The 14,117-nt window shown below is 39.2% G+C and overlaps 1 protein-coding gene across 1 annotated transcript in view; it reads left to right on the top strand.

Annotated features, from left to right (window-relative positions):
- The first annotated feature begins 1,588 nt into the window (after positions 1-1,588).
- Positions 1,589-14,117, top strand: part of VIPR2 (vasoactive intestinal peptide receptor 2) — an 80,790-nt gene continuing 68,261 nt past the window's right edge. The window contains exons 1-2 of the mRNA XM_015811485.1: positions 1,589-1,642; positions 8,336-8,438. Coding sequence (XP_015666971.1) covers positions 1,589-1,642; positions 8,336-8,438 — 157 coding nt within the window. The remainder of the gene's footprint in view (positions 1,643-8,335; positions 8,439-14,117) is intronic.

Below are 14,117 nucleotides of genomic sequence, written 5' to 3'. Positions count from 1 at the left end.
TTCTACAGTATTTCTACCATGTTGCTTTCAAATATTTACACGTATCAATCAATAACAATAATAATAATATGCATGTTCTATGTCATTTATTTTGGATTTATCTTTCATGCCATAGTCTCTTTTATAATATGCATCAATCATGCATATTAAAAGCAACTCTGCTTTCTCATCTGCCATCAAGATGTCTTGGGAGATGGTTGAGAATTGCTTGGGTCACAATCCTCCTCGTCTAGAGGGAATCCCATGGGGAATGCCTGTGATATTGTACGATGAATAGCTGTAGATGCATGTATTTATGTCTCTATTAAATATCGAAATAATTAATTACAGATATTCCACACCAGTTAGAGTTTCCCTGGAATGAATTACTTATAAATTGAGGGTTTTTCATATTTATAGAGCTTTTGGTGCAGTTTGTTTGTTTTACTTCCCAGAGATCAACATTTGGATTATTTTGGCCATCTACCTTCACCATTCAATTGCTTGGGTATCTTTCTTTAACAGTTCAAAGCATTCCACAACAGTTCATATCTGAGCCATTGGCTGCTTCTTTACAAGGTACCACTTCATTTTTGGAATATTTTCTGTATCAAAGCTCTATGAAATACTGGGGAGTGGTTCTCTTTCAACCATTTATCATAAAAAATGTCCTGTTCAGAGGAATGCTCTCCAGCGAAGAGACAAGTTATTCCATTTCCCAATCACTTTGACAACAGACCAAAGTTGAGGTGACCTCCAAATTGACCTTGGAAAGGGAAGCTGGCAGTCCACCATAGTGTCCATTCCACTCTCTAGCCTTTGATCTACATTTTGGCCTTTTCTCTTTGATCCTCACCCTTTTAATGGCTCTGGAGGATACTCAAAACTTGCACACCCATGGATAATATTATGCAAGGTCTTCCTCATCCAATTATTATTTCCCAAACTACTGACTTTGGGTTTTTAAAAACTTTTCCCCCCATATCCTCATTCCCACCCTCGCCCCACGGATCAACGCAGCTCCTGTTCTTTACACCCCGACCAAATTAAGGCAAGTGAGATACGCGCCATCATCCCAAGGCGCTGCAGTATATAGCTTTCACCATCTCCAGTCGAGGCATCCTAGGCTGCTGCGGAAATTGGCACGGTCCTTCTAACTCAATGGATTGGAAGGGAAAGGTAGTCTTTGCACCTCACCCCCACCTTTTTTTTGGGGGGGGAGGGGGGAAACAAGTAACTCACGGAGAAACTAAGTCGCAACTCCCGGAGGAGGACCCGGCGAGGAGGGAGGTGGAGTCCGGAGAGCGCGCAAGACCACGCGGCGGGAGTGCGGCGGACCCAGAGTGGGCGGACGGGTGGGCGAGGCGACGCGGCTCTTCGTCCGGCCGCGAGCTCCAGTCAAGGCTCCGCGCGGGGGGCGCGGGGGGGGGGGGGGGGGGGGGGNCCCGGGGGGGGGGGGGGGGGGGGGGGGGGGCGAGGCGAGAGCCCCGTAGTAAAAGCGCGCGGCTGCAGACGGGCAGCGCCGGCTGGACGACCGCATGTCCCTCTGGCTGCGGGAGGCTGCCCGCGCCAAGGAAGGTCGCCGCGAGTCCCGAGAAGCTGGGACGGGATGCAGCTCTCGCTGCTGCTGCTCTTCTCGGCGTGCTGGTGGACGTTGGGGCCGGTGAGTAGGGATCCCTAACGAGTTGAGCCTCGCCTCTTGGTCCTGACTCGGAAGGTCTGAGTTCCGGAGCAACGTGCAGAGCTCCTTTCCTGCGGCTTCTGCGAGAAAGGGGCGCGTTAGCTTCGACGCCGCGACCCTTTCAGCAGTGCCTCAGGGATGGAGAGACGCGCCTCGGATCTTGCCTTTCTGCTCTTCTTTTGGAAGGAAACCTGCGGGGCGAAGGAGGAAAACGCGACCATTTCGGCTCCTGTTTGCCCCCCGGTTGTGGGGCTGACTCTGCGGGCCGCGTTTGGCCAGGGTTGCCCCCCCTTAATGTGGGGTATGAACTTATTCCCCCCCCCTCCCCGCATCCGCTTAGTATGTGACACAGGCACACAAACACACACCCTGAATAGTTCCTGTTATTAATACTTAATGCTAATAGTTATCACTTTTTGGAATTGCTGCTTATTCTTATGTCCCTCCCATTAATAAAAGAGCGAACGGGTGTCCTCAGGCTGTGGTGGGTTACAATTCTTATTATTCCCTTCCATTTCAGGTTGGGGAGGATGCCAGGTCCATCTGCACAGTCCCCGGTTGGGTGTTTGGTTATACTAGTGGGCTACTGTTAAATTTGAGCACCGGATAAAAAGCCAGCTAAATTTGAATCTCTATCAGGCTTATTTATTGGATTAAAACGAATGGAATAAAGAATTGATTTAAGGTGCACAGGGTTTCGGCAGTTCCTGTGTCTACTGTAGCTCCCTGAAAAAAGCTAATTCAATTTTAATTGATATCAGTGAAATTGCTATAAACAACAGGATGCCCTATTTCATGGAGTTTGAAATCCCACACATGCACCAGCTTTCAGGATCATTTAACAGATTTCACCACAAATGTTTAGCACTCAGAAATATAACAGTGAAAGAAAGACAAAAGGGTGGAGTTTTCACAAGCTTTTCTTTGTTTAAGGTTGGAGTGGAAATTCTGTACTACTTTAAGGCAGAAATTCTGTCCGTTTTAACCATTTTAATGGACAACTTGATTTTTGTGCATGTGTGTAGCACTGTAAATTTTGGTGCATTTATGGCACGAAGTTGTGAGGACTAGTGAACTTTAAAACAAGGCTGCAGATGTGATTTTTGCCAAACATTTACAAAATACAAAATATTAAGGAAAAGAAGGCTAAGCTAGGGATAAAGATGTGTGTTTTCTGAATAAATCAATTGGTTTCTCTTTTTCCATTGTTTGTTACCTGTTTTAAGTGAACCAAAGCAGGCTCATGTAGAGTTTATATCTGCAGCAGAATGAAGTATTAGAATTCATTGACCTAATATTGTATATGGAATGGCTTTTAAAAAAATACAAAGGTCATCCCTGCCAGGGGCCAGAGTGAAGACCTCCAAATAGGTAATAACTTTTATAATAATTTATTAGAAAGTAGAGGAGAAAGCTTATGAGATTTTGGGGCTCAACTTCAGGGTCTATATCAAGATTTTTGAGAATTATGAAGCAACAACTAAATGTCTTCAGACAGTCCTGTTGTGTCCCTCTTTTATAATCCTCCTTGAAAGCAAAAACACCAAATGCAATGAAAATGATTTTGTGTTGGTATAGTTTTCTAATTCCAAGGAGATAGTTTTCCCCTGCCATTTGGTTTCTATCATTATGATAACCTCATTCTGTGGTATTAAGTGTCCTAAACTTAGAGAGAATATGAAGTGGCCTAAGAAAAATCACATTAGGTCAATGTTTATTACATTTTATATAAACATTTTGGCTGTTGTGTATTCCCTTATTTGTATAGTGTATGATACATCCATTCCAGAGCTTTTAGTTTTGTTTACTAACTCCTATAAATGTAAAGTCTCTTTTGAGTGAAACTTGATTTGATGACTTCATAGATAGGTCCTTCTAGTTTTATTAGTTGCAGTATGGAATGGCTTACTGCGGTATTCTCATCTTCAAGATGATTTTTTTAATTTCTCAGTCTAACTTGCAGCCTTAAAGTGTTTTGATAGTCTATCATCCAACCACTAACCCGACCCCAAAAAGTTTAGCTTTTTGATATGGCCAGGCTTGGTTAAGTCATCTGACAGTTGAGCAATGAAATGCTATTGCACCTAAAGCAAAAAAAAAGTCACTGCATTTCTCAAACAGGATTAAAAAACAACAATACAAACATGGTACAACTGCTTACCACAATTGATTCATGAGATTTTGTGGTAAAGCTAATCTTTTTATAATGTTTTACAATTATCACATATGGTCCCTAAACATGTTTTCACATTCAAGCAAGGAGCTGCTTGATAGGTATTTGATAAGCAGATACAATTGTTGTTAATCTCTATAAATTGATAATTTGGTGTTTGAAATAGTATACTGGAATGTTATTTAAATAAAGGAATAGTTGTGTTATGTGGATATGTAAGAGGTGTACTTTTTTAATGGTTATATGTGTGAAGTACAACCCAAAAAAGTTTAACTGAAGTTTAGAGCTTAGTCATCTTAATAAAAGACAAATAAATTCAGAATATCTCTGGATTTTCTCCAGTAATAAAAAAAATTGGTTCCACTCCACTGGAGTAACCAAAATCTTTTCATTTCTTAGTGCAAACAAAGAGAAAATAGAAAAAAATATAGAATCCAAGCAAATTGAGCAATACACAGTTGCTTCTCTCTTATTGAAGAGGAGGAAGAAGTAGACAAAATTTATCCCTGTTAGAAAACCAGCATTGCTCTTAAATGATTTTCTAAAGTGCCTGAAGTTCTAGTACAGAAATGAGGAAAAAGATAGTTTATAAACTCAACAAAGCTTCAGTTTTGCAAAAAGAAGCTTCTATATTTTGCACTTGGTTATGCTATAGTGACCCAAAACTAAGTTGGATCAGTTCTTAAGTTAACATCAGAATTGGAACATTGTTTTCACCACCACAACTTTGTTCCGTAAAAGTCTAATTATTTTTGACAAGCTTCTGATATTTTTTTACCTTAGTAATTTTTTAAATTCAGCTTTAAAGTTGCTCACATTAATTGTTGTCAATTTACATAATTTCATATCTTAAATTTTCTAAGGAAAAAGAACATAACACCGAGAAAGTGTTGTTTCATAGTTGCCCAGCTTTTATGCTGGAAGGACATCTGTGCAGAAATTAACAAGACTTTGGTTTTGTTAGTATAAAATCCTTAATCAGTCAATTACAAATCCTGAAGAGGCATTTATATAATATGCTAGACTTCACTTCTTTAGCAGTAAACTACATTATTGTGGCTTATTGGGTTGTTGCAAGACTATTTTGTTAGTTTATGACTTGTTTGGACTCAGAAAACAGAATAATTTGATAACTTAGGTTAAAATATGTATAAGTGCAGTTTTTGAGTATGGAATTATTTGGTTCAAATTTTGAACGTAAAGGTTAAAAAACCCAAAATCTTTGAAAAGGAGTTGTAGTTCAGAAGTAATAAAGTTCTTGGACTGAGCCAATAAATCATGGCTATAAACACAAAAACAACGATGAGAAAACTCTGGTTCTTTGTTGTCATCTAGTGTTCATCTAGGTTTTTGCAGTAGCCCTGATTTAGAATAAGATAATTTTTACATTAAAGAGATTTCAAACTGCCTTATCCATTCCTCTGTTTAATGTAGGATCTACAATGTAGAATACTCTCTGGCTATATACAGATGGCCAGGCATGCTGACTGAGGAATTCTGGGAGTTGAAGTCCACAAGTCATAAAAGGGCCAAGTTTGAAGGCCTCTGCCTTAGGGATATATTTGTCAGACATTAAGCCTTGACTTCCCCAGAGTTCCTTCTAAAACAAAGAATAGTGTAGAAATTATGAGAGCCTGAGGTACGGAGTTGTGGAAGGCTTATGGATCTAATTCTACAGTCAGTAGATTAGCCAGTCATGCCATGTCTCATTTGAACTACAGCACATATCTAAAACATTAGAAAACCAGGCTTTACTGTGGTTTAATGCTGGAATTGGGAAAAGCATCATTGACATGGGGAGAGAGAGTAAAAAACATTGCAAGAAATTCTCGCTCATGTTTTTCAGTTATTTTAAGTAAAAGTTAAAGTTGCTTTAGCTGCTTGCTTGCAACTGCTGTACTCTGCAATAATAATTGCAGAGCAACACTTAATCCTTTGACACTTGAGACAAAGATGGGAAGTGAGAAAATACTTGTGTCTCTTAGGCATGACCAGAAACTAGAAACGAGTTCTAGATATTTTATGGTGAATTAACAACATTCTACTACGTAGGTTTAAGGTGTGGTTTGCAACAGACAAAACGTTGTCCGATGTGCGGTATAATTCAGTATTTGTCTCTGTTATTTCTTATTTATTTCTTATGCCTTCCAAGTCATTGTTGACTTCTAAGAACTGCCTAGACAAATCCCTGTAGTTTTCTTGGCAATATTTTTGGAAGTGGCTTGCTATTGCTTTCTTCCCAGAGTTGAGAGAGAATGGCTGACCCAAGGCCACCCAGATAGCTTTGTGCCAGAAGGTGGAACTAGAATTCCCAGTCTCCAGCTTCGTGTTGGTGCTTTAACCCAGGGGTCTTCAAACTTGGCCCTTTTATGACTTGTGGACTTCAACTCCCAGAATTCCTCAGCCAGCATGCCTGGCTGAGGAATTCTGGGAATTGAAGTCCACAAGTCATAAAAGGGCCAAGTTTGAAGACCCATGCTTTAACCTGTACACCAGATTAGCTGTCCCTCTGCTAACTGTCTTTAAAAAAATAATTCTGAGAATGAAGGGAGTGCTTATTTGGTGTTCCAGATGAGGATATGGTTATAATATGTGTCTGCAGATGGAGATTTTAAAGAAGTCAGTCTGATGGCTGAGTCCACAAAATCAGTGATCTGCCCTTTTTTATGTGTCCTACACACAAACACACACATGCATAGACACTATAAATGTTTTACGTAAAGCTGTGAGACATTTTGGTTGACACTTCTAAATAATTGATTGTCACTTGATGTTTTATTTTCCAATTTAGGAATCGGCAACATACAAGGTGGCGTTCCTTAATCCAGCTATGCAAAATTTTATGTGTTGAAATTTGCATTTGGTCAGATATGCTTAACCAAACTGTTGAATAAATCACAGTACATGGATTTGCACAACCATAAATCATTATTTAGTTTGTTTAATCTTGGCTATGGTTATATATTTATGAATCTGGCTTAGCGTGATATGTGAAGCCAACTGGCTTTTAACTGAACGTCAGATGTTTGGGTCAATCATGTATAAGTCATTACCTCTTGGATATAGTTCCTCAGGAGCTACCTTTTAGAACCAGATATTTTTTATCTCAGAATTAATGAATTCCCAATTGACATTTAAGAAATCAAACTGATCTTGCTACAGCTATAGGTAATCTGTAACTTGCAATAAATCCTCACACTTAAAACTATTGTAGTACCCCTCCCCCCATAGTCACATGATCAATTTTTGGGCATTTGGCAACCAGCATGTATTTACAACAAGGTCATGGCAGCATCCTGGGGTCATGGGATCACCATTTGAAACCTTCCCTGCCGCTTCAGACATGCAAAGTCAATTGGGAAAGCACGATTTACTTAATGACTGCATGCTTCAACTGAGAACAGCAGTGATTTGCTTAACAATCATGGCAAAAAAGATATATAATGCAGCTTTAACAACCACCTTCCTTAGGAATGGAAATTGATCCCAGTTGTGGCTGTAAGTCAAAGACTATCTGTAATTTGTTGCTCTAACCCTTTTAGTCTTCTAAACATTTTGAAGATATTTCAGTTTGACATATAATATATATATATTTAATAATAATGGTTGTTTGCAAGCTAACGCTCCCAAACTGGCATTTATCAGTGTTGAGACATACCTGACTAAAGTTTTCCAAAAAGCGGTTGCTAGCTAATTTCAATAGACATTGCATAATTAAATAAGCCATAATTTGCTAGATTTTTAAAACAAACTGTACCGTAAAATATAGTTTACAAACAGCAAAGGCTGTTAGTATAACACATACTAAGCCAACACAAAATAAGCCATGTTTATAAATTACTGCAATAGGCGAACCACTTTTGTGTTTTTTTTAAGCTGCAGAAGAGTTTGGCAGAGAACAAGTTTGTTAGTCAAATTTAGCATAACCTGTTAATTTTGGGGCTCTGGTATCTTACCTCAGAAAGAAACTAGAGCATAAATCTCTTTAGTTTGTTAATGACTTTGTCCTCTTTTTCTTCTGGTTAGAAGAATTCTATGACCTCAGGTGAACTTTGGTAATCATATTATAGATATCTTACAAATTATGCTCTTTTGTAGAAGAACGAGCAGGTGCATTTGCTGCTAAGCCAATCTTGGAACCGAGTGTGAACTATTTTTTAAAAAAGGTTGGCTAAACCATTAACTTTGGTTGTCATGTATGGATACCATATTTGCTGCAAAATTCTAAACAGCCACATGATGGCAACAAGGAGATTCAAAACTCAATCAGATTTTTGCAGCCTGATGTCAATAATCCTAGTGTGACTTCAACCTGTACTGGGGATCTAATAACATAGAACTACCTTTTATAATCTTTATAAGAAACATAGACTGCTCCAGGCATATAACTAGAGCAATAAATAAAAGCTTTCTATTATGACTTTTTCCCCCCAGCTGGTTTTGCTAGCATTGATATCCTTTCTGCGAAATCAAATGTTTTAGTTTTTGTTTTTATTCAACAGGTAAACAGTATTCACCCAGAATGCAGAATGCAACAGGAAATCTATCAAGAAGAAAAAAAGTGTATGGAACGTCTAAAGAATGCCAATACAGTGAGTTTAACAGGTAAGATAATGGCTTATAATGGCATAGCAGTCACTCAGTAACAGTCCACTGGCTTTCTATACTGGCTTACTGAGGATATGATGATGTGGCACAAAATGGCACCTTGTTCGAAATTATAATATGATTTGGATTTTGGTTAGCGTTGTGAAGAACAGCCTATGATACCGAAATGGTATAGTTTCTCCTTTTTGAGGTTCTTGGAACTTTTCTGGTATTGATTGCTAAAAACTGGTAATGCTTTTTCCTGTTGTTTTCAGATGGGAAACATACGAAATTTGAAAAACCTAAAGTTAGCATTTATAGTTTTAAAAAAGTAAAAGACTTCGCACAAATTCATTCCACAGCCAGGCACTCCACATATATAATATGGCTTCATCCACACTGTAGATTGTTATCACCAAAAGGTAGTCCACCCCTGAGTGACTTAGCTCTGTCTCAACTGAAACATTCAATGTGTTGTAGAAGCATCATATCTGGTGTACAAACCAACAAATGGCAACCAAGAGTTTCATAAACTTTCTCTCCTGCCATCTGCTGGTCATCTCAACATTTGCAGCCCTATATCTTGAGCCTAACAAGCAGCTCGCACGTTGATATAAAAAGTCTACACACCCCTGTTAAAATCTCAGGGTTTTGAGATGTAAATCAAACCAAGATAAATCACTTCAGATTTTTCCCCCACCTTTAATATAATCTGCAAGCTTTTACAATTCAGTTGAAAAACAAACTGAAATCTTTTGGGGAAAAATAAAACTAAAAAACTTAAAGTAATATGGTTGCATAAGCATGCATACCCTTAAACTAATATTTGTTGAAGCTTCATTTGATTTTATGACAGAATTCAGTCTTCTGCAGTAGGAGCCTATCAGCAAATCACATCTTGCCTGGGGTATCTTTGCCGACGCTTCCTTGTAAAAGCACTCCAGATCTGTCATATTGCGAGAGCATCTCCTATGCATATCCCTCTTCAGGTCACCCCACAGATTTTAGATAACATGAGATGAGATGAGATAAGATAATCTTTATTGTCATTTTTTACTGTGAGCACACTGGCCCACATTAAAAATGAACTTCTGTTGCATGCTCTCAAAAGAAAGTATATATCTACCCATACACATACTTAACACACATATATACACATGCTATATACATACCTATATATATTCCTATACACACACACACACACACACACATATATATATACATATATATATATATATAAATATTAATCATTGTCCATTTTTAATACATAGAAGAAAGAGGGCTCAATTGGATTCAGGTCCAGACTCTGACTCAGCCATTCCAAAACTTTGATTTTTTTCTGTTCCATCGTTTTGTTGATTTGGAAGTGTGCTTTGGGTCATTGTCATGTTGAAGGGTGAAAGTCTTCTTCATCTTCAGCATTTAAGCAGAGCCTTTGTGCCAAAATTGATTGATATTTGGAATTGTTCTTCATTCCCTTCACCTTGATTAAAGCCCCAGTACCAGCTGAAGAAATGCAGCCCCAAAGCATAATGCTGCCATCATCACGCTTCATTGTGGGTAAGAGGTAATTCTGGTCGTGCGTAGTGTAAATTTTGAATCAATATATACATTTTGGAGTAATAGCCAAAAAGTTCAACCTTGGTCTCACTTAATCCTAAGAAATTTTCCCACATGATTTTGTCGGACTTGATGTAGATTTTTGTAAATGTAACTGGACTTGAATGGTTTTTTTTGTAAAAAAAATGCTTCCATCTTGCCTGTCCTACTGCCCAGAAGTATGGGAGACTGTTGCCATGTACCATACACAATCAATACTTGCCAAAAATTCCTGCAGCTCATTTAATGTTGCAGTAGGTCTCTCTGCAGCCTCTTCGATCAGTTTTCTTCTTACAATAGTTTTGGAGAAACATCCAGTGCTTGGCAATGTGTCATTGTTGTGCCATATTTTCTTTCACTTGTTGATGGCTGTCTTCACTGTGTTCCATGGTATATCTAATGCCTGGACACTTTTGTGTATCTTTCCCCTAACTGATAACTTCCAACAATGAGATCCCTTTGATGCTTTGTAAGCTCTTTGCAGACTATGGCTTTTGCTATAAGAGGCAATTGAGCCAATGTCAGAAAAATCCCACTAAAACAACTGAACTTTAATATGGACTTCATCAGAGTCACTTTCATTTATGGCAGGTATGTAATGACTACTATTTAACATCAGTTTGAATGTGATTGGTTATTTCTGAACATATCCACATCCCTACTTATAAGAAAGTGGGGCACACTTATGGAATTATGTTATTGTAAGTTTTTTATTTTTACTTTCGGTTTGTTTTTCAGTTGAATTGTGCAGCTTATGAGTTATATTAAAGGAGGAAAAATTCTGACGTGATGTAGGTCGGTCTGATTTTTATTTTTTTTTACATTTCTAAAACCTAGCATTTTAATGGGAGCATGTAGACTTTTTATATCCACTATAGAGGTATGTAGACTCAGCCATCAGCAGAAAGTATCCTTGGGCAGTTTCTGGGATTTGAGCCTTCTATCAAACCTCAGGCTTTTCAGGAAGGCAAGAAATTGGTGGCTGCAGTTCATATGTCAGTTGCCACTTTGTTTTTCTCATAATTCCATAGGCATTATGGAAGAAACAAAATCATGGATGCTGGGAAAGGCTCATCCTTGGATCATCAGATGGTATTGCAAATAAAATTAGAAACATGATGCTGTAGCCTATAAACCAGGGGTCCCCAACCTGTGGGACGTGCCCCACTAGTGGGCCATGAAGGGATTGCAACCGGGTCATGGAAATGGCCGGCAAGCATGGATGGATGGCCATCCACCCTTGTGCCAGCAGCAGGGGAGCGCATGCCTGCCAGTTCCATTTGCTGGGCAGCAAGCACATATGCCCGCCACTCACGTGGAACCATCCCCTCCCTGCCACTGGTCCACAAGCCGTAAATGTTGTGGAACTCTGCTACAAACAATGATATTGGGAATTGATTCTCCCTAATATTCTTAGGGCATAAGCAGTTAGGGACAAAAATGTAGGAACGAAAAGCAAGAAAGTTACCTCTCCTGTTATTTTGTGCTCCCCTTAAAAAAGCTGTAACGTTTTAACAAATGCTGAGATATAGTTGTGTTCACATTTATATAAAGTTAATGGCATTTTGTAATGACGAATGAGAGTTGCTTCACATTGCAACTCTCTTCATACCCAAACCACCTTTTAAAAATGATCCATAGCTACTGTACTTTAGGAGAGGAAACTGTGATGAAAGGAGGTAGCTGTTTCGATTCCTTTTCTGTCTTTACTTTTAAAAGAAATTTTGTTGTTCCTTTAAGTCAAATGGAATAGAAGATTATCAAAAAGCAAATACAAGAAGTACAATATTTTCCACAAGTAAGGTGCCTAAGTCAAGACCATCTGCTCATAGTGTAAATAAATGATGTTTTTATTCTTCTAGTAGGGAGACAATAAATATACCGGTGAGCTTATAAATGAAAAATAAGTGTATCTTTGCCAGGAGTGCAAGGAAAACATATCAGTAGCCTAATGCTACTTTATAGGCAAGGATAATTCTGTTAGTGTTATGCAAAGCTAAAATTCAAAGACCATTGGGTTGAATTGTCCTTTCAGATTGCATTTCTAAATCAAATTAGTTGAGTGTGTTAGGTTGAATCAGTTGACATTCCTGATGAAAACACATTTTTATCATATTTAATCTTTAAACTGAATTGAGTCACTACACAGTTTGAACTGCAATTCCGAATTCAACAAATAAGTCAGGAGATCTACCGGTAAATCAAACTTTCCAACCTCAGCTCTTGATCGTGGCTAATCTGCATGCTTCTAATTTCTGTTTCAAAAGGATTACCTAGAATTTCATACTAATAGGACATGTGAACTAGTAACCAATCCAAATCTGGAAGATCCTTGCAATGACAAAGCTTAAAAACATTTTTGTCATAAATTCTAAAGGAATGACAGTAAGATTCTCCCTACATTTTATCTTCATTTTATCTTTATTTTCTGAACCAAGATATCACCTGCATTAATGAGCAGACTACTCTGATTGAATATTTTTGACCTTTCATGTTGAGTAGCCAATCATCATTGCTGCTCCCAGATTAATTAGCCAATTATAATTATACCATTTCTTGAGTTTTATTCCAGAGAAAACAATGCTATAAATATTTTGCTAGAGATCTAGGTGGAATGAAATAAAGACTTTTACTTATATATCGCCTATCACATATATTTTAATCAAGGCAGCTTTAAAAAAATCTATAATTGGCTGGGTACACAGATAATGCTAAACCATAAAACATGATTTACCAATCATATTGGCTGGTTTGCCCATGAAAGCCAAAATGTGTTCTGTTTGTTTTGAGCTAAGTAAAGTGTAATTAATTTGGCTTTGATTGCATTCATTATAGTTTATCTTAAATCAAGAGATAGGAAGGAATTGAACTATGTATAGCAGGGGTGTCAAACTCAATTTCATTGAGGGCCACATCAGTATTGCGGTTGCCCTTAGGGCAGGTGGGTGTGGCCAGGGTGGGTGCGGCCTATTGAGTGGGCGTGAATGGAGTGGGTTTGGCCTACTGGGTGGGCGTGACCAGCTCTACATCGTTCGTGTCAATGGTGCCTGTGGGGGCCTGGGCAGGAGTGAGACAGATCTGAGGGCCTCTGGCAGAAGGGGACCAGGACCACTTCCAAGTGATAATGCATTTCTTCATTCCTCACAAAGGGTGACACCTCCCCAGCAAACACAAGGCCCAGGGGCCAACACGGCAGGGGCTGGTTCCTCACTGTTTCCAGACGGCCTTGTGGAGCTAAGACTAAATGCGTTTCAGCATAGATGGCCACCACAAAGTTGTACATTGGCTCCCTCCCAGCCGGCCTGGGCCAGGGCCAAGGCAGCAGGGGCTGTTCCCTCACTGTTTCCAGGATGGCTTCGTGGGCCACAGGAAACCACTTCGCGGGCCACATCCGGCCCCCGGGCCTTGTGTTTGACATGTCTGATGTATAGCAAGAAGAGGAATACTATAGTACATATATTGTGATTCATATAGTAATGTCTCATTCATATGCTTCATTTTAGTGGCAATAATAGTATATGTGTAATCTTTCTTCTTTTAATAGCCTAAACTGCAAAATATTTTTTTCAATATAAAATTTATTTTTAATTCTTTTTCTTCTTGGTAGAGTGAATTTCAATAAGACTGGTTAAATTACTGTTCATTACTGTTTTTACAAACCTATTTTCTCTCCCACCCCCACCTGGTGCCTTTGAGTCAGCATTGACTCTTGGCGACCCCTGGTTCCTATAGTTTTCTTAGCAAGGATTTTTTCAGTTTGACATTACATCTTTCCTAAGGTTAAAAGAAAGTGACTGGCTCAAGTTCACACAGCTGGCTTTGTGCCTAAGGCAGAACTCGAACTCAGGGTTTCCCGGTTTCTAGGCTAATGCCTTAACCACTACATGAAACTGGGTCTTCTGAGCTGGCCGACGTGATAGCCGGGGTGGCGGTGGGGACCCCCAGACTTATGGTCTTGGGGGATTTCAACCTGCCATCAGTGGGCGAGACGTCGGCGGCGGCTCAGGAGTTCTTGGCTTCCATGACGGCCTTGGACTTGACCCAATTAATTAATGCCCCCACCCACACGGGTGGACACACGCTGGATCTAATTTTTGT

This window comes from Protobothrops mucrosquamatus, unplaced genomic scaffold (genome assembly GCF_001527695.2).
Source record: "Protobothrops mucrosquamatus isolate PMUCROS unplaced genomic scaffold, P.Mucros_1.0 scaffold42, whole genome shotgun sequence".
Classification (NCBI taxonomy): Eukaryota; Metazoa; Chordata; class Lepidosauria; order Squamata; family Viperidae; genus Protobothrops; species Protobothrops mucrosquamatus.
The sequence above is the reverse complement of the archived record's forward strand: the minus strand, read 5'-3'. Positions and strand labels throughout refer to the sequence as shown.